Genomic DNA, 24203 nt, shown 5'->3' with positions numbered 1-24203 from the left:
CCATTTTCCTGCAGTTCTTTTGGCCTTTTAACTGAGCTTAAGCTGTACCTCCAAGGTCTTATTTTTTGCCAGTGGCCCCTCAAAAATGGTGGCAGAGAAAAGTATCAAGGAAGAAGAGATGGGATCCATCTCCTCCTACTGTGATCCTTCTTTGCTCCATCAACCCCTGCCCAAGGAGTCCCACAAACCTCAGACATCTCTGTGCTCAGGAGAGGTGTCTCTGAGAAGGTCTGGAATCTGGAGAGCCTTCCCAACACTCCACCTGGCTCCATGCACTTCTAGTGCAGTTGTGCACTGCCTGTGCATGTGGAGGTGGGTCATGTGTCTCCTCTCCCTGCACCTTTCAGCTGTGTGTTCATCACACGGGTTCTTTTTGATCCTGAAGATGTGCATGAGCTGACAGCCCCTTTCCCAATAACCCTGGGAGTGTCTGTGCTGCCTGGATTCTCCTTTGCTACCAGTTTGTCCCTGCAGGTTTTTTCCTCTCCTAGTCCTGGCATGCCTGACCTCATGGCTAAGGTTATTTTTCTTAGCCTTTGTAGGTATTTAGGCTTTTATTTGCCCTCACAGACTTCCCTCCTCTCCCAAGCAAGAGAAGTCCCAGCTTGCTTGATACTTGCATATAATTCATATCTTCCAAACCAGGATCTTCCCAAGCCAAGGACAATACACTCTCTGTGTTGAGTTACCACTGTGGAAAAGCTTCTCAGTCTCTCTGCTCTCCCTTTGTCTCATTATTAATCTTTCTAGCCTTCCTCCCTTCCTCCCTTCCTTCCTCCCTCCCTCCCTCCCTCCTTCCTATAAACATAGAATCATCTACCTGTCCTTTTCATTTCTCTTATTCTTTATCTCATCTATCATTTATTTATCTGCTTCTAATGTAGTTATCTATAATTCATCACTTTCATTCTATCTTGCAATCACTTATTTATCTCTCTCCTCAGCTGTCTGTCTTGCTGTACCTGTTATTTATGTATTTCTATCTCTGTCAACATTTGTCCCTGTCACTGTGTTTTTGTGTATTGTCTGTCACTGTCACTATCATTTATCTGTCTAATATCTATCTATATCTTATTTATCTCTTCCTGTCCTTCTCTCTGCCTCACTCCCTCTCCCTGTGCTTATCACAGTCACAGTATATTTATCTCACTTATCCTTGTGATATCTTATTTCATGGTCTTTTCCTGTCCATTTATCTCTTTTCAGAGTCTGTCCATTTTTTTTTCCTTCTTGTTTCTCGGTCTCACACTCTAATCCAATTTCTAGCTGTCTACCTCTTCTCATCTGTCTTCCTCCTTCTCTTTTGACACCAAATACTCAGTTCCAAAAAAATCACATGTGAAAAACAGTGTGAGAGACCATGTCTGACTTGAAGGGCTGCTCAAGGAACATGAATCCAGGCTGGGTGTAAACCACAGCAGAGCAAGGAACATGAATCCAGGCTGGGTGTAAACCACAGCAGAGCAAGGAACATGAATCCAGGCTGGGTGTAAACCACAACAGAGCAAGGAACATGAATCCAGGCTGGGTGTAAAACACAGCAGAGCAAGGAACATGAATCCAGGCTGGGTGTAAACCACAACAGACCAAGGAACATGAATCCAGGCTGGGTGTAAAACACAGCAGACCCTGGACTCCTGCATGTATGAAGCCTTTCTGCATCTGTTGCTGTGTTTCTTGCTCCCAAATCAAGCTTGCCAGAGGAAAGGAAGGAGCTGATTGTTTCACATGACTCCAGGGCAAGAGACCCTGGATCAGCAGCTTGCCAACAGCCCAAGCTTCCCTTCCTTTGCCACCACACAGCTTTACAATTTGTTGGTTAATTTGTGCCTGAAGAGATTCCCTCCTCTCATAAAGTGCTGTTAGTTAAGAATAATAATAATAATCCCCATTTCAGAGACCTCTCTATATGGTGCATCATCCCATACATTGAATAATAGAAAGTAGGAATCTGCCCATTGGTTTCTGGCCATCTGGAGGCACCAGCTCTCATGTTATGGTGGGTTGGAGATGTGGCTGATACCTCACATAGATACCTCAGTAGGATTTGGTCCATGGCTCGGTATTGAAAGCTCACTCTTCTCCATGCTTGGAGATTGCCAAGTGGAAACCTCTCCAAACCTACTTTGTGCAGCTGATGTGAGCATGGAGAAGAGCCTGGATCCATAAACCTTAGTGACACTCCCAGGGAAGGGTTTGACTTACTCTGATTTATCCTCTAGCAATATCAAGATGATCTTGGTTACACTCGGTGTGTTTGGCTTTAAAAACTTTTTAAAAGCTCTTTTTATTCTCTTTGGTGTCCTGGTCATCCTGCCTTGCTGGCTCTGTAGTCTTGGAGGGGAGCTTTGATCTTCCACCACCCCTCATTCCCACTAGGAGCTGGTAGGAAAACCAGTGTGTCCTCAGCCCCATGGGATGCCTAAATCATGTCCTGCCTCTGACCCAGGTGGAGCAGCTCAGTAGTGTCAGGTTCCCACAAAGATCCTTCTCCTTGTTCCAAAAAAAAGATCTTTTTCCTTAATTTTCATTTCCTTCTGAGATGAGGGAAAGGGGAACCTGCATTATTTCTCCTTTCCTGTGCTGAAATACCAGGTAAGTCGCCTTCAGTCCCACACCGGTTTGTCCCTGCCCCAGGGGCTGATTTCCATGATTTTCCTGGTTTTCCATCCATGGAGACATCAAGGTGTTGACATCATTATCTTCCCAAGGTCTTTGTTGCAGCCTGAGATCAGCTGAGTGATGGATCGTTCCAGCCAGAAAAGGGGCAGATATTTTGTTGTGGACACTGTTGTGTGGGAAGGAGCATCTGTTTGTCCTCTATGGCATGTTCACTTCCTCCTCAGTTTGAAATTTTCCTGTCTTTTTAAGGCATATTCATTCCACTGCTTCCTTTCCTGAAGGGAAATTGGAGATTGCCAAATAATTAGCTGGTCATGATTACTGGAATGTAAGATTTTTGGAGAGCAGTTTGCAATTTATAGCCAATTTTGGTGTATTTCAAAATGCCAAATTTTTAACACTGAAACTGTTCAAGGGAAAAGAACAACATGAAGTATTTAAATAAATTATATTTGAAGGGAGTTGGAACTTGATGATCTTTTAAGGTCCCTTCCAGCCCAGGCCATTCTGTGATTCAATGAAATCATTGAAAATGCTGCATTTCAGCTATTTTCTGAATGAATTTTTTTTTACATGATAGCAGCCTTTTATTTTAAAGAATTCCACGCCATGAATTAGTAATATATATATTTAATATATATATTTAATATATACATGCATATATTGCATGTACTAAATACATTAAAATGTATTTGTTTTTCAATGTATTGTTATTAATGTGACATGTCCTAGATAGGATTTTTGGCCATGATTGTGTTGGAAAATTCAAGTCACAGAGAAAGTTTCTCAAAATAAGAAAGATTCTTTTCCTCCCTGTCTTTAGCTTTGCCTTCAGTCTCCTGGATTTAAAAATATAAATAATATTAAACACTGTTCTGCCCCCGTGGCTCTTCCTGAGAGGTGCAAGGGAACGTGCTGGTGTGGTGTGACTGTGGTGGGTGTGTTGATGTGTTCACCAAACCCTGGGTGAGGTGCTGAGGGCACTTCTCTGTCTCCCTAGTGCTGAATAAAGACATCACCACCTGCAGAACCTCCACCATCACGGGAACCCTGAAGCGCCCGTCGCTGCCAGATGAAGAGAAATTGAAACTCAATCACCAGAAAGTGTCATCAAACTTTAACAGTCTTCCAGCCAACGTCTCCAAGATGCACCTCCAGGGCTCCCCACACTACCTGGGGGCCATCAACCTGAATGAGTTCAGCAACCACTCCCTCACTCTGAAGAAGGAAAAGAACCAGCCACCCAAATCCATCTACATCTGTGATGGGGACATCTTCAAGAAGTTGGACTCAGAGCTCTCCCGGGCGCAGGAGCAAACCCTGGACACCAGCTACGTCATCCTGCCCACCAACACGTCCACCCTGAGGGCCAAACCGCCCAAGGACGAGAGCAAATACAGCATCAACATTGACCAGATGCCCCAGACACGGCTCATCCACCTCAGCATGGCCACTGACCCAGGCTTTGTGGTCAAGAGTCCTCCCCGCGAGCCCGTGGCCATGACGTGCAGCGAGGTTCAAGGCTCCTCCATGATCCAGCAGCAGCAGCAGCTGGCTCCACAAACCATCTCCAACGAGTCACAGATTCCCAACAGCCTGTGTGACACAGGTGACTCAGGGAACTCCGGTGTGGTGTCCAAGAGCGAGACCGTGTCCACCCTCTCCATGAGCTCCTTGGAGGTGAGCATGGGAATTGCTGTGTTCTTCTCAGCCCAGGGTGATGCCCCTGCCCTCAAAGCCAGATGTTCCAAGAGAAGTACCTTGGGGCAAATGCAGCCCACGATGCAATGCCAGTGTTAGAGTCTCATGAGGGATCACTGGCATGGGACACTAGTTTGGAATGTAATGTTTAAAATCTCTCATGTGGTCCAAAGATTCTATTGCTGGATCAGCTGCCTTTGGCCCTGCAGGTACTGGAGGGTCAAGTGAAAGTAGTAGTTTGTGAAAGACTTTTAATTTTGATGCAAAGCTCATCTTACCTTTTCTCTTTCTATCCTCTGTTTCCCTTTTTGATGACTTCCAGATGAGAAACCTCTGATGGTCCAAGATGCTCAGGGAGCAACCTGGTCTAGTGGAAGGTGTCTCTGCCTGGGGCAGGGCATTTCTAGCTGATCTTTAAGGCCCCTTCCACCCCAAACCATTTGATGGTTCTAGGATTCATTCTAGGACTAATGTTAGCAGCTCTGTCTAGACCTCAGCACTTACACTGAGGTCTGTCCTAGGGCATCTGACCCTTTTCTTGCTTGTTGCAAGAGAGCTGGTCTCAACCACTGCTGTCCAAAGCTCAGTCTCAGCTGCCTGGTGCTCAAAAGCTCCAGTAGATGTGTTGGCTGTTTCACTACTCTGCCTCTGCTTCCCATTCTGTGAACAACCTGAAAGTTCACAGCCAGGACAGAGCTTGAATTGGCCAAACTCCCATGCTGAGCCCTCCCCAGAGCTCAGTGTTTTTGGTAGGGATCCCACAGGATGACCTAATTGTGGCCTTCCAGTGCCTGAAGGAAGCCTGCAAGAAAGAGAGAGACTTTCTGCAAGAGCAAGTAGTGACAGGACAAGAGGGAATGGCTTTAGGTCAAAGAGAGAAGGTTTAAATTAGATCTCGGGAAGAAATTCTTCCCTCTGAGAGTGGTGAGACACTGGAGCAGGTTGTCCAGAGATACTGTGGATTTCCATTCCTGGAATTGTTAAAGACCAGATTGTGTGAAGTTCTGAGCAACCTGCTCTAGTGGAAGGTGTCCCTGCCCATGCTGAGGGGCTGGAACTGGATGATCTTTGAGGTCACTTCCAACCCAAACCATTCTGATTCCATGATTTTAAATGGTTGGCACTTTCCATCATGAAGTGCCAGAGAAACATGTTAAAGGTGTAGGTAGAAGGAAAAGGAGAAGGACTGTCCTGTTCTATCTACTGTGTGGTTCCATCAACCCCTTATTAACCTTCACCCATCTCTTTCTCTCTCGAACACCCAGAGGCGAAAATCCCGGTATGCAGAGCTAGATTTTGAGGTGAGTACATCCCTTCCTGAATGGTCTTATCTAGGGATGGGATCAGAGAAAGAAACAGGCCTTCCTTTTCCTTCTGGAACCTTTTCAGGAGCGTTGCTTTTGCCAAAAATCATCTGCAGGGGTTTAGAAATGGAAGGGTTATGCTGGGGTAGGAAGGCTTGGCCTGTGCAACTAAAAATATGGGGGATTTATTATGGATGGACCTCACAGAATCTGCCTGGGTGGGAAAACTGTTGTAGGTAGGGAGATGTCTGTCTCACAGCTGAGGCACAGAGAGGAATGGTTTGGAAGAGCCAGTCCTCCACAGAAGGTCCATGGGGCTGCTGAGAGCTGGTGCAGCTGTTCTGAGTCCGTCCTGCCCAGAACTGCCTTTTCCTTGTGCATTTCCTCCATTCTGAGGAGATCTCATTTGGAGTGCTGTGTCAAGTTCTGGGCTCTTCAGAACCAAAGAGACTTGGAGCTACTGGAGAGAGTCCAGTGGAGGGGGACAAAGATGATTAAGGTCTGAGGGAGCTGGGCCTGTTCCGCCTCCAGAAGTGACAACTAAGAGGGGACCTCACCAATGTCTGTCATTGTCTGCAGGGAGAGGGCAGAGGATGGACCAGGCTCTGCTCAGGGGTGCCCAGCAGTAGGACAAGTGCCATTGGGAACAAACTGATGCCCAGGAAGTTCCACCTGAACATGAGGAAGAACTTCTTTGCTGTGCAGTGACCCAGCACTGGAACAGATTGCCCAGAGAGGGTGTGGAGTCTCCTCACTGGGGACATTCCAGGACCATCCTGATGCAATTCTGTGCCATGTGCTCTGGGATGATCCTGCTGGAGCAAAGAGGTGGGACCAGATGGCTCACTGTGGTCCCTTCCATCCTCACCCAGACTGATTCTGTGATTCCCCTCACACCTGCCACTTGCTCCAAATCAGAGTCACATGAAGGGCCCATGAGCAGTTCCCTTAATGCTGGAATCCCTTCAGAGCTCCAGGTTGTGAGTTTTGTCTGAAATTCAGGCATGATGGTACATCTAAGCTGCCACCTTCTCCAGTTATCCCACCCTTGGCAGAGCACATGAAAGCCATAGTCATTATGCTCTTCCATGCAAAGGGAAGTTCTTACTGAAATCAGTTCTTCCTCCTCTTCTGGGCAGGAGAGGGTAAAAGTGAAATGCAGATGTTTAAAATTAAAAGAAAATAAAATTGGGGAACAGTTTCTGATAGAACTTTACCAAATTCTGCATTTGTGTATTTACTGGTGATTTACTGAGAACAGGATTTGCATGGGGTCAAGTATCAGCTAAAGAAGGACAACAAAGCTTCCTAGGTCTGTCCAGTGGGACATTGCCAGTCAAGCACAAACTCTGCAGCAAAAAAAGTTAATTTTTGCAGATTTAGGGTAACAATACAGTCAAAAATTAATAATTTGCTTTTTTTCCACCATCTCACGTTGAAAATAAAGGCAGTGCTATGCTGGCTCCTCAGTAAATGCTGAAGGTTTTTAAGGCACAGCAGATTGCACTTGCAGGGAGACAGAGCTTGGGTTTAATAATTTAAAGAATCTGTAACTCTGGGGGGAGGAAATGCTCTTTCTGAACAGGGTCTGCTGACCTGTGGCCCTTGTGTTTGCTCCAGAAAATCATGCACACGAGGAAACGTCACCAAGACATGTTCCAAGACCTGAACAGAAAACTCCAGCACGCAGAGAAGGAGAAGGAGTCTCCAACAACGGACAGCAAGGTGAGTCAGACACTTCCAGAGCCAACAGGAACATGGGAAGCACCGGGAAAGTTTAGGAGCACTCACTGAACACTTCACCTTGACTTTCTCTCCATGGGTGTTGCTATGATCACGTGTGCACCACAAAGGACAGGGAGGCTCAGAGAGGTACCACCAACTTGTCTACTGGTCAGCAGCCCAGAAGGAGGATTTCTGTCCTCATGTGTTGTCTCCTTTGTGTTTGTTCTTGTGCTTGTGTCTGTTCTTTGCATTCCCTTTCAGGTCATCTCTCTGTGCCCTGTATATGCACTCGTAGCTGGGAACTGGAAATTAGATCCAATATGGGGAAATCCAGGTGGAAAAGGGAGAGGGCAGGAGGAGGCAACAGCAGGAACCATGTCCTCAATGTTATGGGGCTGAGTTAGAGCCCAGGGTGGCAGTGATGGGCCATTTAGGAAGGCCACAGCAGTGGAATTTAAGCTGTGATGTTGGTGGCACTGGGGGACTCAGCCCTAATTAAATGCAGGTTGTTTGAGACAACTGATCACCACATACATGTGATGTGAGCACATGTAAGTGAGTGAGTCCAGGCAAGGCCATGAAGGTGCTCTGAGGGCTGGAGCACCTTTCCTATGAGGAAAGGCTGAGAAAATTGGGATTGTTCAGCCTGGAGAAGAGAAGGCTCCGAGTTGCCCTTATTGTGGCTTTTCAGTACCCTAAAGAGCTGGAGAGGGACTTTGGACAAGGGGGACAGAGAGCAGGTTAAATTGGATATTAGGGAGAAATTCTTCCCTGTGAGGGTGGGGAGGCCCTGGCAAAGTTACCCAGAGAAGTTGTGGCTGCTCCATCCCTGGAAGTGTCCAAGCCCAGGTTGGACAGAACTTGGAGCAACCTGTTCTACTGGAAGGTGTCCCTGGCCATGGCAGGGGTTGGAACTCGATGAGCTTTATGATTCCTTCCAGCCCAAACCATTCTAGAATTCTGTAGTACACATGGTTTTCCTTGACAGGAGCAAAATTCCAAGGAGAAGGAGACTTTGAGGAGGGCAGGCTGAGGGAAGGTCCTTGCAGCTTTTCAGAGGAGCAGAGACCTGGGATTAGACCAGATATCAGGATCCTCTGTAGTGAGTGATGTAGGTAATACAAATAAAAGGAGGGCAGGCTGATGGCACCTTCCACATGTCTCTGCCAACTGGGCAAGGACTGAAAGGATGCAGGAAGTCTGTTGGCTCCAGCTGAAGGGAAAAACAGGTGTGAGAGCCAGGCTGGCAGTACAAATTAAATTTGGGGGTTGCCTGCACTCAGAAGAGGGTCAAGGTGAGCTAATTACAAGTCTTGGTCATTTATAACCAAAGTCCCTCATGACAAGAAAGACATTGAGGTTACTGGAGAGAGAAGGGCAAGGGAGCTGGGGAAAGGCTGGACCACAATTCTGAGGATCAGCTGAAGGAGCTGGGGGGACTTATCCTGCAGAAAAGGAGCCTCAGGGGGACCTTCTTGCTCTCTACAACTCCCTGAAAGGTTTGTAGCCAGATGGGGGTCAGTCTCTTCTCCCAGGTAACAAGTGACAGGATGAGAGGAAGCAGCTTCAGTTACACCAAGGAAGGTTTAAATTGGATTTTAGAAAAACTTTCTTCACTGAAAGGGGTGTCAAGCGTTGGAAGAGGTTGTCAGGCAAGGACAGTGGTGGAATCACCATCCCAGGAAATGTTAAAAAATCACGTGGATGTGGTGCTTGGGGACATGGTTTGGTGGGGGCTTGGCAGTGCTGGGGGGAATGGTTGGATTTGATAATCTTAGAGCTCTTTTCCAACCTTAAGGATTCCATGATTTTAAGTCAGATCCAGGATGCAGCATGGCCAAGATGGCACTGTTGGGCCTTATTTTAATGGCACTCCCTTGGAGGCAAGACCAGAGCTGAGAAAGGTGATTGAACAAGAGGTTTAATTTGTTTTTTGGGGGGAACCAGAGCCTTGCAGAGCCTTTGGTCTTGTTCAAATCTCACAGCATTGCTGTGCTGAGCTGTGGAGATGTGATCCCAGCAAATCCTGCTTTTATTGCATGTGGCAAGGTGGAATTATGGTCTTCCAGCCTCGCAGAATGAGAGGGATAGTGGATCTAGCAGGCAGGTTCAGATCAAATAAGCCTGTGGTGGCCCAGAATCCCAATGTGTCTCACTGAGCATCATCTCTGTGCTTTTTTTCCCCCTATTATTTAGGTATGATGCAGCCATAAAACCAAAACTGCTTATACACCATGTAAAAGCTAATCCATGGGATGTTTGCAGAAGGCTTTTATAGATTGAGGTGTTTTTAGCATTTCAGAGATGCATCTGTGTGGAATTAAAGTTGCCCCTGTCAGCATCAAAGAGCTTTGAGCTGCTGAGGGAAGCTGTGAAGGTGGCCTTTGCATATTGACTGAATCTTTTTCAAGTTGGGATTTTCCCTCAGATCTAACCCAGGAGGGGGAGCTTGTGAAGATCAGTATTGGCAAATCAGTAGTGGGTATTGGTTTAGAAACATCCTTAGCAGCACAAAACAAAATAAATAACTTTCTTCACCTCTTTTTCTACCACTTGCTGCTGAGAAACCTGCTGGAACTCATGCTCCATCTCCAGCTTGCCCTGAGAAGGCAAACTGCAGGTGCCAGGGATTGAAGTGACAACCCAAGAATGGTTTTCTCTCTTTATGTATGTTTAGGTTATAAATCGATGGAGTGTTTCTTCTGGGGGAAGTGACAAAACTAACGTCAGCGTAAGTGTGGCTTCCCTTTGCATCAGAGAGCATTCCAGACCTATCCCAACCCCTGGGAATCCAAACTCATTTCTTCACCAGCAGGAAACTCCTTGCCTTGTGGGCATGAACAAGGTCATAAGGATCCTGGGATACCCTGGAATCTTCCTCCTCATGGAGCAGAAGGTCAATGGGTCCGGTCCATCTGCCTGCGTTGCTGTTGTCTTTGATTTCCCTTTGATATGAGCAACCCCAAAGTCAAGCTCCCAAGTCTCTCTCCAACCCTGGCAGTTTCCCATCCTCTCCTGGCAGCATGTCCCGTTGGCCTTAGTCCTTTCCAAGTTATGATGCTTTTCTTAATCTTCTTGCTCTTCTTCACTCCGCCTTCAACTCCAAGGTCAGAAAGGTGCTGCTGAGACTTGAATTAAACAAACTGACGTCTGCAGAATACAGACATCCTTTGGGAATTCCTAGGAATGATGGTGACCATTTTTAGGGATTGGTTTGGGTTTTAGTTTGGATGTAAATGCTTGTCCTCTCAGCACCAGCCAAACCTAGTCATCCTATCACACTAAACCCGTAATTCCTCTTGAAGGAACTACTCAATTGCCAGATTTTAAGGAAACACCAACAGAAGAATGGGACAAAGAAACAGCTCTTCTGTCTCTGTAGGAAAAGGCCTTGAAAATTCAACCATCACGTGTGTTTACTGCTGAGAATTTCTCCAGCTTCACTGATAAAACATCAGTTTTAAAGGGTCTTCAGCAAAGACCCAAAGGTTTGTCCCAGCACGTGTATTCCTCCCTTCTGAGTACCCTGACACAGGTAAACTTTGGAGAGGTGTTCCCTCTGTGTACACTTAAAAGAAAAGGAGGAATTTCCTTTGCTTCCTGTCCCAGAGTGGCTGCTGGCAGAGTTGGAAACACAATCAGGGACTCATAGAATTGTTAATGTTGAAAAGGACTTTTGAGATCAAACCCAACTAATAACCCAACACTAAACCATGTCCCCAAGTGCCACATCTACATATCTTTTAAATCCCTCAAAGGATGGTGACTCCACCACTGCCCTGGGCACCTGTTCCAGTGCTTGGCAACCCCCTTAGTGAAGAAATTTTCCCTAATAGCCAAACTGAACCTCCCCTGACACAACTTGAGGACATTTTCTCTTGTCCTATCACTTGTTACGTGGGAAAAGAGACTTCTCCCCACCTGGCTGCAGCCTCCTGTGAAGGAGTTGTAGAGAGTGAGAAGGTGGAGACAGGTTTGGGATGGATTCTGCTTTCCCATCACCCCATGGCCAAGGGGTTCTAATGCACATCCCACTGAGAGTGGGGTGTCCCCACTGCCATCAGCAGTGCTGCTGGGGTGGTATGTCAGAGGAAGGCAATTAAGGGTACCAGGATACTGCCTGGAATGCCAGCCAAGGCTTGATCTTGCCCATATTCGAAGCATTCCCAGGAACCAGGGTGGCACTGGCCAGTTATTTTGCTACAAACCAAAGTACGTTGCTAGTGCTAAACTGGTTGAATCTCAGAGGACACCAGTATAGAATTGTCCTTTCTTGGGCAATAAACTTGGATTTTTCTGTTTTTTTTTTTTTCAGTTTATTACATGAAATCTCTTCCATGTGACAAGTAGTTTCTTATATCTGTACATCAACTATGAAGTGCTTGAATTGGAATCACCCTCACCTAGTCCTGATTAGAATTTCATGGAGGAAAGCACAGAGGATCCCACCTCCACCTGCACATTCCCAAATGTGCAGCAAAGTGCAGGAGCCTCACTGATAGTGGCTTTAAACTGAAGGAATGTCACTTAGATTGAATATAAGGAAGAAATTCTTCCCTGGGAGGGTGGGGAGGCCCTGGCACAGGTTGCCCAGAGAAGCTGTGGCTGCCCCATCCCTGGAACTATTCAAGATCAGGCTGAATGACACTTTGATCAACCTGGTCTAGTGGAAGATGACCCTGCTCATGGCAGGGGTTGGAACTAAATGGTCTTTAAAGACCATTCTACCCCAAACCATTCTGTGATTATTTGTGGCTTTAGGGACCAATCAGGGATGTACATACTATTCCCCAAAGCTAAGTTTTCAGTGCTAGAATTAAGATATGACCAGCAAGATCTGATGACTGCAGTTTGAAAAATCAATTTTTTAGTGCATCTAATAGATCTCTGTATGTCCTTGCCATGACCCTTCCAGCTGAAAATATTCTATGATTCCATGGTAATTTTTTTCTCCCTTGCAGTCTTCAACCTCAGAGCAGTCAAGGAAGGTGGAGATGTTTTGTTGTTTGTTTTTTTTTTTTCCTGACTCAAAAGGAAGTTACAGGGTTTGTAGGCAGGAATTCTTTTCTGCTGTTGTGCTGGAATTTGGGACAGATTATCTCTGTCCACCTGAAGAGACCTTGAATCTAAAAATAGCATCTCAGGAGCAACTGCTTTGCTTTCCTCACCTTCCTCCCAAGCAGCCAGTCTGTCTCTGGGGATTTCACACTCTTGCCCTTCCATTTTATCCCAGACCAAAGTGGAAGCTGGTGCAGACCCTGAGCAGAAAACTGAATGAGTTGTGTGTGTTGAATATTTATTTATCCCCTGGACAGTTTATTTGCAGCCAGGAAGCACAAAAGGAACCAAAGGCTTGGAGACAACCACGGCAGGATTTGCATCAAAATACCCCCCCATAAACACAGGACATCCTGAGTAAAATTTAGTGTCTGGGATCCACCAAATTGTGGTTTTTAAGGTTGCAATAAGCAGTGAGTGGCTTCCACCTGGGTCACAAATACCTCTTTGTAGCAGCTTTAAGGCATCTTTTGCTGCCCACGTGGATGTCTGTTGGAATGTGAGGTTGGTCCTGACTCACACAGCACAGTCCTTCCTTCCTAATCACTCCCCTCACTTTGAGTTGTTCTTTACCTCCCCTATGGCTACCAAAAAAATCCCACTGTTGGAAACCTTCCTTGGAGTTTGTTTCTGTGTTTAAAAGCCTGACCTTTGCCTGGCAGACTGCAGGCTCCAACATGCAATTTCTTTCCTGGTTTCCTCCTAAATATACACAGTTACCACGGTCTGAATTCTGCTAGCTGAGAGCTCTTCACATTAAAGCAGAGTAGTGGCTATTTTCAAGCTGCTTTCTACTACAGAGGAAATATTTTTCCTGTGTAGTTCTGTGTTCTCAGGGTAAAGCATCTCCAACACTGCTACTCCCTGGGAGTTAATTGCTAAAGAAATTCCAATGCTTGGGCTGGACATCCAGAGGGATTCACATGCTCTGTAACAGTGTGGCATGAAAGTGGAGGCTTTACAGGCTTAAAAAAAAAAAAAAGGCCAAGGTTTTGCTTCTTTTACACTTTGAAAGGAATGGAAGTGACACTCCTGCCTTCCCCCTCGGCTGGAGTCCTTTCATCCAGCTCCATTAGAGAGGTTTGAATCCCATACATATTCCTCTTTTCCTGCCATCATCTGGCTTTGCATTCATGTTAAACAGCAGCCCTTTGCTAGTGCTGAGGTCAGAGCAGAGCTCCCAAATTCCTCTGATTCGCCGTATTAGCTCCTTGCTGTGCTCTGCTCCCTGCAGTGGCTTCTGCTTTGGCTGGAGCCCTGTCCTGAAGCTCTCAGACTCAGTTTGTAACTCATGGAATCACAGAATGGTTTGGATTGGAAGGAACCTTAAACATTATTGAGTTTGACCCTCCTGCTGTAGGCAGGGACACCTTGTACTCCACCAGGTTGCTCAGAGCTCCTCCCAGCCTGGCCTTGAATGCTTCCAAAGACAAATCCACAATTTCTCTGGGCAAAAACCAACTCTCAGATCCAGTTCCATCTCCCTGTTTGTCCTGAAAAAAAAAGCATTTACACCAAAATCCAGCTTAAAAAAATTACAAAGATTTTTCTGCCTTTCTATGATTTTTTGCTATTTCCCCCTAGAAAGCTTTTCTGTCTTAATTCCTTATTTCTCTTCTTATATTGAGATTTTTCTTAGCTTTTCTCTTTGGACACATGGAGATGTGTCCATTCCACCAAAGCACTTGCTTTGAGATCTGACAGAGTGGTGAGAAAAAGGGGAGAGCGTGGAATGACAGGACAAGAGGGAATGGCTTTGAGATGAGCAGGTTTAGATTGGATATTAGGAAGGAATTCTTCCCTGTGAGAGTGGGGAGAACCTGGCACAGAGAAGATGTGGCTGCCCCACTCCTGGAAGTGTTCAAGGCCAGGTTAGAGCAACCTGGTCTGGTGAAAGGTGTCCCTGATCCCTTCCAACTCCAACCATTCTATGGTCTGTAATTTGTGATTCTGTGAATATTGATCAATATTGCAGCTCATCCCCACTCAGGGCTCTGTGTCTCCCTGGTGTTCTCTGCTACATGACAGAATTATTCCTTTACTTTCTGTCCACCTGCCCTTTCAGTGACTCACTGCTCCCAGGTGGGAAAACTTGTCTCCTCTCCATGGGAACCTCCTTTCCTGGGCTGAGGCTGGTGGTGGAGGAGCTCAGATGGTGGTGGTATCGTCAGGGTCATCCCTCACTGAGGAATTAGAAAGTTGGGAATCTTTGCTCCTCCTGCTGCTGGCTGAGTGTCCCTCTGCTGCAAGGGAAGCTCCACTTCTGTGGAGAGTGTCTCTGTGCCACATCTTTAGTCCTCTCTGCACTTCTTAAAGGCTTTAGTAACCGGCAAGTTTTAGAGGCCAATTAGGGCAGTTTTTATAGGGAGGAGCACTGCATAAAGTCCAGTAATTACTGCAATAAATCCTGTTATGAAAATGACGTCAAACCTTAATTCCTTCAGCCATAAACCATCTGTCAGCTACTGGGTATCCAAATATACCATCAATCAGAAGTTCACCTCCTTCTGTACATCATCTGACACCTCCTGTCCCAAGAATCAGACATCAGTTACTCTGTGTTGCTCAGAGAAACATCCCATTCTCTGTATCCTCTGCTCCAACACCAGGAAGGGACCACCAGCAAAATGAAGCTCCTGGTTGTTTAGACTCTAAAATCTAAATAATTCTTTGTAGAGTTTAAATTAAAGACTATAAAAAAATAGTGCTTTGGGTGCACTTGATCCCCTCCTGAATCCCTGGGTTCCCCCATGAGGCAGCTTTGAGTGTTTCCAGAATTTTAGGGAATCTAATCCTCTGTATCTACCAAGTGGACTCTTCAGCATTGTCCCAGAAATGGGTGGGATGTCAACCAGCTGGATTAACAAGAATATTCTGGGAAATAGCCTGTTCCTCATGCTGGTGGGACCACAGGCTTTCTTTGCAGCCTTCAGGAGGTTTAGGAATCACTGCAAAGAGCCCTTGAGGGTCTGTGAAAGACCTCCTTGATCATTGCCTGTTCACCTTCATCTGTGTGTGGCCTCACTGGATTTTGGCTCACAGAAACCCCTTCAGGGTGGATGAAATTCAGAGAACACAGAAGCAGAAAACATGTTTTTATACCCCAGCAAATGCTGAGTATTTCAAGTTTCCTACCTGATTTCCAAGTTAAAGCCACAAATTATTTCTCCTCTTTTTTCCCCTTTCTGTACAAAGTCAGGCACTTCCTTTTATTTTGCTTTTCTCCTAAATGAAAAAAAAAAAGCATAATCTTTGTAGCTCAGCAGCATAAAATGAAAGGACTGCAACTACTTGTTTCCAAGATGGGAAGGAAAATTTATCATCTCTAAAGAAACAAGGCAGCTTTCCCATTTTCTAATCACTTTTCATCGACATTGATCCAAAGATGGATGAGACACCCTGGGCCACATTTATCTTCCAAATCCCCTGCTCTGTGCTCTGAATAACTTCATTGTGGTCCTAAAGTCATCATTGTTGTGGGGAGAGACCATTTAGGTCATGAAACATCCTTCAAGTTGACACGAGAGGCAACGAAACCAGCATGGGAGTAGCTGGTTCTGGGGAGTTATCACAGAGTGCTCTGTGGAAAACACTGAACTGCTCTTCAGGTTATTCAGGGTATCCATAAAAATCAGATTTTAAAAAATGGAAAGAAATAAATCCCAACAAAACCCAAAAGCCACAAAACAAACACGAGGAGATGCAGCTGAGCAGTTCACACATTTCATGTTTTTTTGGATGAAGGGGGAAATCAAAGCTGTGCCTCAGAGCAGCCAGTCAGGCTCCTGCCCCCTGTTCATGCTGCTCCAAAGGAAAAGAGCTGCACAAGGATCCAGGTGCTCTGGATGGAGCCAGCCTGGACCTTTGGAGGCAGAAGAATGTGCAGAGAAGTGTGGAGGGAACAGGAGGGGATTCTGCCCTTCTGCTCCTCTCAGGTGAGACCCCACCTGCAGAGCTGCCTCCAGCTTTGGGATCTCCAGCACAGGAAGAACATGGAGCTGTTGGAGTCAGTCCAGAGGAGGCACCAAGATGATCAGAGGGATGGAACAGCACTGCTGGGAGGAAAGGCTGGGAAAATTTGGATTGTTCAGCCTGGGAAAGAGAAGGCTCCAGGGAGACCTTAGAGCCTCTTCCAGTGCCTAAAGGGGCTCCAGGAGAACTGGAGAGGGACTTTAGACAAGAGCATGGAGTGCCAGGAGGAGGAATGGCTTCAAACTGGCAGAGGGCAGGGTTAGATTGGATGTTAGGAAGAAATTCTTCCCTGTGAGGGTGGACAGGCCCTGGCACAGGTTCTCCAGAGAAGCTGTGACTGCCCCATCCCTGGAAGTGTTCAAGGTCAGGTTGGATGGGGCTTGGAGCAACCTGGTCTGGTGTGGGGCGTTTCTGCCACACTGAATTAGCTGATCTTCAAGGTCCTTCCCAACCCAAAGCATTCTGTGAGTCTGTGATGATTCTCTGAAGACCCCCAGGGCAGGGAAGTGCTAATCCACCACCAGACCCTTCCATGACCACCCTGAGCCCAGCACAGGTGACTCTTTGCAATCTGCCAGGACCAGCTTTAGAAGGAGAGGGCTGGCTGGATTATTCCAATGCCCTTTGCATTTGTCTTTCTCAGGCATTTGGAGGGTTTTGTTGGCACTGCACCTTCAATGCCTTTTATCCCGAGTCTTCTCCCTCTGCCTTAAAGATGTGCAGCCACAATGAAAGTCCCAGCTCAGAGAGGGAGACTCTGCCAGCCCCCGGGGTGGTGAAGGCCTCCAGTCTGCCCTGTGCAGCAGGTTTTACCCCATCTTTGAGTCTGGATGCTCCCTCCTTTCCCACCCCTCCAACACAGCATTCCTCTCCGCCGTCCTGGCACCAGGAAGGAACTGATAAGCATTTCCCCCCTTGCTGATGGCCAGAAGCTCCTGGGCTGTGTCAGGCCAGAGAAATGGCCCTGTCTCTGGCTCTGTGAGTTACTGGCAGAGCAGCCCCTGCTGCTTTCAGCCCCTGTCTGGGGCCATTCCTGGCTGGCTCCGAGGTGCCAGGCCCTGGGCCAGCTCCAATGCCTTTTCCAGCCGGATTACACAACCCTCTCTTTCCAGGTTTTTTGCTTCTTTTCTGTGCAGAGTTAAGTTTTCCCTTCTGTCTGCAAGGATTGCTAAGGCCCCACACTGGAGCTGGAGGAAAATGCCAGAGCTGGAACGTGAACCCAGAGGCTGTTTCTCTGTGCTGTTCAAGTGGCCATGACCCCATGAAACCCTTTTCCATATGGAGGGAAAGAAAAGGGGAGCCATTCCCAGGAGACTGCTACCAATTCCCAGGGTATCTGGTGCCAAGTGGAGATTTTCCTTTGTCTGCCAACATCCTCTCCAGAGCTCAGCCAGGCTGATTAACCTGCTCAGAGATCCGAGTGGGCACCAAGTGCTTCTGTACCCAGCCCAGAGGCAGCACCTCCACTCACTCACAGCACCACTAGAGAAGTCTAATTCTCTTCTGAGAAATGGGAAAGCTGAAAGCCTCTCTATTTCCTCATTTCCCAGAGCTCTTTTTCATCTTCTAACTGCAAACAGACAATCCTTGGAGTCACTAAGCCTGCTGTAGTCATCACACTGATAAGGAGGGTGGAAACCACCATATGGGGTCACACCCAAGGCCAGTTTGTGCCTCCTTTTCATGGCAGAGTAAAGAGAAGCTTGGAAAAATAAAAGAGCTGTGCAGGCTCATGGTAGTGCATCTTCAAATGATCCCCAAGACTCCAGTAATTCCTGCTCAGAGACCCCCCCAGAGTGCAGAATGGTGTCACTTCATTTCATAGTCCCGAGTGGATTTTGCTTTTCTGAATAATTTCCACGTGTTTTTGTAAGTTTGGAAGTTTCCAGCATGATTCGAGAGCTGTGGAAAGGTGATCTGGAGTTTGGCTGGGCACTGTTTGCAGGTCCAGCTCCTGGGCTTTACTCCTTGGTGCCCTGTCCTGCTCTGTAGTTCTCATGTTGGAAGAGATGATCCCTCCCATCAGTGGTCCCTTCCCACCATCCAAAACCCACTCAGAGCTTCCCAGACCTTTTTCACATCCATCACAATCTCTTTAAGGATGAAAAGTTGTGGTCTATATAATCTTTGCTCCTCCAAAACGTAGTCCATGGCTGCAAACTGGCCACTGTTACCACTTCCTTCTGTCAGGAAGCCCAAGGAGTGCACATAATATTCAAGATGCAGGTGCACTGCCAATATAATATTTGCTGTTTCATTCTCTCTTCCTTTCTTAATTTTTCTCTTCTTAATAGCTCACAACATTTAATGTCTGGGTTTTATCACCACTGAATAATTATTGTAGCCCTTGGGTGTTGTTCCTCAGTGACAGGTGTGATCAGAGGTCATTGCTGGAGATGTGAACTTAAAATTGGTTTTGTTGGGGGTTTTTTTCCCACTCTTTCTGTTCCCTGTATGGATTTAAAATTGGTTTTGTTGGGTTTTTTTTTCCCACTCTTTCTGTTCCCTGTATGGATTTGCAGCTGCTCTCACTCACTAGTCCATGCCAAGGAGGGCTCTGAGGTTTGCTGATCACATTCAGTACATGATCAGATCTGGGTGCATCCTCTCCCAGCATGAAGGAGAGGCTGAAGATCAGGAATGTGGCAGATGGAGAGACTTTTAAATCAGGGATTGGCTGGGAATAGAAGAACCTGATGCTGAAGGTGGCTGTAAATAATGCCAGCAAAAGAAGGGCTTTCATTTGAGGGGGGGGAAATGGAATTATTTATGAACTTCATGCATAAGATCACTTGTGTTGCTCTGTTAAATAATACAGCTGTGGACAGTGGTGTAACTTTGGAAACTTGTGACATTTCAGCAGTGGTGGGAGAAAACAGAATGTTTTTCATTGAAAAATCTCTCTTGGCCAAGGTTGTTTTTCTTCACCTCTTGGGAAACTTAATTTCATTCCATTTTTTTTTTGCTCTGTATGTGCTTTTGTCTCTTTGTGTACCTTCTTGCTGCATCTTCTCAGGCAGACTAATGGTCTGCAAAAAAAAACTGTAGGTAGAAATTTCCCTTCAGGAAGCCTCAAACTTGTCTCATTAAGACACACAGAGATAAATAGGTTTCAGGTTTTTTGCAGGTCAGTTTTTAGTGGTTCTAAAATAAGTTAAAAAAAAAGGATAATGAAATAAGTCAAGAATTTTATCACCTTTTCTGTCCTATAGGTATTAATCATCATTGTCTTAAATCATGGAATAAAGTAAGAATAACACCAGCAGCATAAGCAAATTCTGGATTGTAGAGTTTGGTGAAAACCTCAGATGCAGATTTCAAGAAATGGAGTGGTTTACATTCTTTGACCAATACTTTTACAAAACCTTATTAAAAAAACCCAAGCAAACAAACCAGCAAATCTCAAAGTGCTTAAAAATGTTTTTTTCCTCTATTTGAATTAAAATAATTTCATAATGTTTTCACTTCACATTGAGATGACCTGGTTTACCTGGTTTGTACATTAACCACTAAATGCTCTCACCCCAGAGCCCTCTCCCTGGGAGTAGGGAGGATACAGAACCAACTTCAAGTACAGTTTATTTTTATATTAAAAGCTAAAGTTTGCAGAAGCAAAATTTGTCTTGGGTGATGCAGTGAAAGCTGCCCCTGCAAGGAGAATTTTACAGCACCTTTCCTGTCAGCACTGCAGTGTGGAGGTGGGAAAAACACCAGGCTTACAAAACTGTCTTAGGAAAGGACAAAATGAGGAGCTGAGGCATCTGGATTAGCGTGTGGCAGATGGGCTTTGAGGTTCCCTACAGGGCTACAACAATCTCTGCAGCATCCTGGAGCACAGGCACGACCCCACAGTCTCCATGTGGTTCCATCTCCCCTCAGTCCATCCACTTTGGTGACAGCATCGAGCTGTGACACGTCCTGGGCTGCACACAGAATAGAATCACAGAGTCATAGAATGGATTGGGTTGGAAAAGACCTCCAAGATCATCAAGTCCAACCCTTGGTCCAACTCCAGTCCCTTTACCAGATCATGGCACTCAGTGCCATGGCCAAGCTTACCTTAAAAACCTCCAGGGATGGGGAATCCACCCCCTCTCTGGGCAGCCCATTCCAGTGCCTGAGCACTCTCTCTGCAAAGAATTTCTTTCTGATCTCCAGCTTCAATTTCCCCTGGCAGAGCTTGAGCCCATCGTGCCCCCTTGTCCTATTGCTGAGTGCCTGAGAGAAGAGACCAACCCCCACCTGGCCAGAACTTCCCTTCAGGCAGTTCCAGACAGTGCTGAGGTCACCTCTGAGCCTCCTCTTCTCCAGGCTGAACACCCCCAGCTCCCTCAGCCTCTCCCCACAGCACTTGTGCTCCACTCCCTTCTCCAGCCTCGTTGCTCTTCTCTGGCCCCACTCCAGCCCCTCAATCTCTTTCCTGAACTGAGGGGCCCAGAACTGAACACAACACTCAAGGTGTGGCCTCCCCAAGGCAGAGTCCAGGGGAAGGGTCACTGCCCTGGGCCTACTGGCCACGCTAGTTTGGATCCAGGCCAGGATCCCATTGGCCTTCTTGGCCACCTGGGCACACTCTTGGCTCATGTTGAGCTTCCTGTCAATTAGTACCCCAAGGTCCCTTTGTGCCTGGCTGCTCTCCACCCACTCTGTGCCCAGCCTGTAGCCTCATGTCTGTCCCTTCTCGTCTCCCCAGACTTCTCTCCTTGTTGCCATCCCGCTGCTTTCCTCCCATCCTTCCACTTGCTGCCACTTTCCCTTTGGCAGGTGGCTCAGAAGGGCTCTGTGCCCCTGTCATGGGCTGGGAAGCCTTTTTTTTGCCCCGTGCTGGAGTGTTTGTGGGGATAATTAGCTGTGACAAGCATCACTCGTGGTTGGAGGAGGGAAGCTGAGTGGGACAACTCATTTAAAATCTCTGCACAGACACCCCTTCATGAACACACATCCTCCAGAGCCTCAGCCCTCCCCAGAGCCTTGTCTTGGTGCATATCAGCAGAAACATTGAAATACACTCTCTGGATCAATATCCATGGTGGGATGCTGGGGGAGACTTGGCCACCAGCAGTCAATAAAGCCTGGGAGGCTTGGGGTGGAGTTGATGGAAGTGCTTTTGGATCCAGAACTGAGCTCCAGCTCGTCTCACAGCAGGACCTCTCTGGTGAAACACTGAGCAGGTCCTGCTGCAATTAAAGAGCCCACAAATAGCTGTGCTGCATCTACATCAAATGCAGGGTTATGTTGAGAAAGACCTCTTTGCAATCTGGATTTCATAAGCTGGTTTGGGTTGGAAGGGACCATCAAGTTCTCATCTCGTTCCCTGCCGTTGTCAGGGACACCTCCCACTAGATCAGGTTGCTCCAAATCCCACCCAACCTGGCCTTGAACACCTCCAGGGATGGGGCAGCCACAGCTTCTCTGCCCAACCTGTGCCAGGGCCTGACCACCCTCACAGGGAAGAATTTCTTCCCAATATCCCATCTAAACCTACCTTGTCATTTTTATGCCGTTCTCCTTTGTCCAATCACTACATGCCCTTGTAAAAGCAGAAAAGAAAATTGAAATTCTGAAAACCGTATTCGGTTTTTCAGTGGAAATAGGAGTGGCAAAAACTTCAGCTGAAAACCAAAAAATCTGGGCGTTAGTTGATAGAGATAACAGACAGAAAACCAACATTTTCTTCCATGAAAATAGACAGTTTGCACACATAGTGTCATTATTATTGGACCCCAACTTTATTCTGGATCGGGACCTGCACAGAAAAAATTTGTCTTTGATACAAGGGGAGGTAAAAACATGAGACTGGTTGCATTGGTACTAACCTTTCTTTCTTTCTTTCTCTCTCCCTCTCCTTTTTTACACTTTCCTCCTCTTGCAGCAAGAAAAACAGCAGACACCAAACAAGAGACCCTGGGAAGGCATCAGGAAAGTGCAGTCCCCACCATCATGGGTTAAAAAGGACATGGAACCTGTGGCACAGTCTCCCCTAGAACTAAAAACTGTAGAGTGGGAGAAAACAGGGGCCACCATCCCCTTGGTGGGACAAGACATTATTGACCTTCAGACAGAGGTCTGAGCAGAAAGGGAAGAAAAAGGACTTTTTTTTTTTCCGGAAAACAAACGAAACAAACAAACAAAAAAAAAACAACAAAAACCCCACGTTTTAAAGAAATGATTAAATTAAATCGGAACCGAGCAAGAGAAGTGTTTGGTTTCTTTTGAAACCTTTGGTAAGATGGAGTAACTTTTGTATTGTTCCCAGCAGCGAGGGGGGAAATATTACTTTATAGAGTATAGTAGCTGTAGGTTCAGGACAACACGAGCTTTCCCAGGTAGGACTGGAGAAGAAGTGAGCCTGGAAGAGAGCGAGGACGAGGCAGAGGGTGGGGAGGGGCTGCAGGGGACGAGCTCTGCCGAGATGCTTTTGGGTTCTACTGCACGCCAGGAGGTGTGGAAGGACGCCCAGCAGCCACCACCACGAAGGGCCACGAAGATCAGGGTTGTTTGGTGACCATGAGAGGGGACACCTGCAGGAGCCTCGCTGGGATGTGGCCTTTGGGGTCCGAGCCTCGCCCCCCCACTTCTCCCTCACCAGCTCAGCCGAGAAGGAAGGAGATGGGATGCACCAGGAAGACGTTCCCACTCCCACGTGCCACACCATGGCCTGGAATGGTGGCACAGCCGCAGAGGGTGCCCATGGAGCCTGGAGGGGAGCGGTGGCATCGCCCATGGCTCAGGTGGGGAGAGGAGCTGGGACTTCCTCCTCCCATCCTTCCATGGCTGAGTTCCTGCACCCTCAGGAAGGAGCGGGACAGGTGCAGGAGGACAGGACCAGCTCCAAATCCTCGCCCCGGCTCCAGGGAGAGGAGGGTGGAAGGTGGTAGAAACCAGACCAACAAGAGGAATGTAGGTCGTTTCATTGACTGTTAAATAGATAAACTCAGCACCAGGGGCTTGCAAAGGTCCTCTTGGCCTCATCCTTTGGTTTTGTTTTGTTTTCTGTTGTTTTTCCTTGCTTTCGGACTCAGAGTTATTCCAAGCTGCCCCTCCCTGGAAGGCAGAGAGAGAAAGAGGACAAGACAGATCCTGCCGATGTACCTGGAGAGATTGGAATACAGAGACATTGCCTTAGGACATTGAGACAAACTGACAACACGAATAACGTCCACTTGGAAACAAACAAAAAAAAACAAAAAAAAAATCAAACGAAATATTCTATTTTTTTCCTTCTTCTTTTTCTTTTCTTCAATAAAAAGAGAACTTGAAACCCGAGACCTTTCTTTTCTTTGGCTCTCGTCATTTCGAATGCCTTGCTGTGCCGTAGGACTGCTCAGGCACGGGGAGAGGATGCCACCTACTGAGGGTGGAAGGCAACTTGCTCCCTGGAAAGTTTGGGATGGTGGGAACATACAGCCCCTCCGGCTCTGGCTTGCAATGTTTTGCTTTGTTTCCTTCAGTTTGGGCTTTGGGTATTTTCTCCTCACTGGCTTTTCTCCTCCCTCCCCACTGCCCAGAGCCAGCGAGCAGGTTTTTGGTCCCACAAGAAGGAGGAGGTGGAACTGAATCAGGAGAGCAGGACACTCATAAAATACTATGTTTTCATTCCACCATGTACACAAACCAACAAATTTAATTTATTTTTTTTCCATTAAACATTTCTCAAGGCTATTTACACAAAAAAAATCTACATTTCACCCCAACAAGTGTTGTGCAATGTTTTTATCATTAAAAAATATGCCACTGACATTACATAGAGGCTTCATTTTTTTTTTGTTTTATTGTTTTTATCATTCCCAGCCCTGTCTGTCTCATGTTTGGAACAACTCT

The 24203-nt window shown here is 46.7% G+C and overlaps 1 protein-coding gene across 9 annotated transcripts in view; it reads left to right on the top strand.

Annotated features, from left to right (window-relative positions):
* ADGRB1 (adhesion G protein-coupled receptor B1) overlaps positions 1-23648 on the top strand; it is a 304676-nt gene extending 281028 nt beyond the window's left edge. For all 9 annotated transcript variants that reach the window (XM_071553750.1, XM_071553757.1, XM_071553756.1 and 6 more), the window contains 4 exons: positions 3623-4302; positions 5589-5624; positions 7248-7352; positions 22255-23648. In XM_071553750.1, coding sequence (XP_071409851.1) covers positions 3623-4302; positions 5589-5624; positions 7248-7352; positions 22255-22452 — 1019 coding nt within the window. In that variant the 3' untranslated portion in view covers positions 22453-23648. The remainder of the gene's footprint in view (positions 1-3622; positions 4303-5588; positions 5625-7247; positions 7353-22254) is intronic.
* Positions 23649-24203: the final 555 nt, after the last annotated feature.

Source organism: Pithys albifrons, chromosome 4, assembly GCF_047495875.1.
Source record: "Pithys albifrons albifrons isolate INPA30051 chromosome 4, PitAlb_v1, whole genome shotgun sequence".
Taxonomy (NCBI): domain Eukaryota; kingdom Metazoa; phylum Chordata; class Aves; order Passeriformes; family Thamnophilidae; genus Pithys; species Pithys albifrons.
The sequence above is the reverse complement of the archived record's forward strand: the minus strand, read 5'-3'. Positions and strand labels throughout refer to the sequence as shown.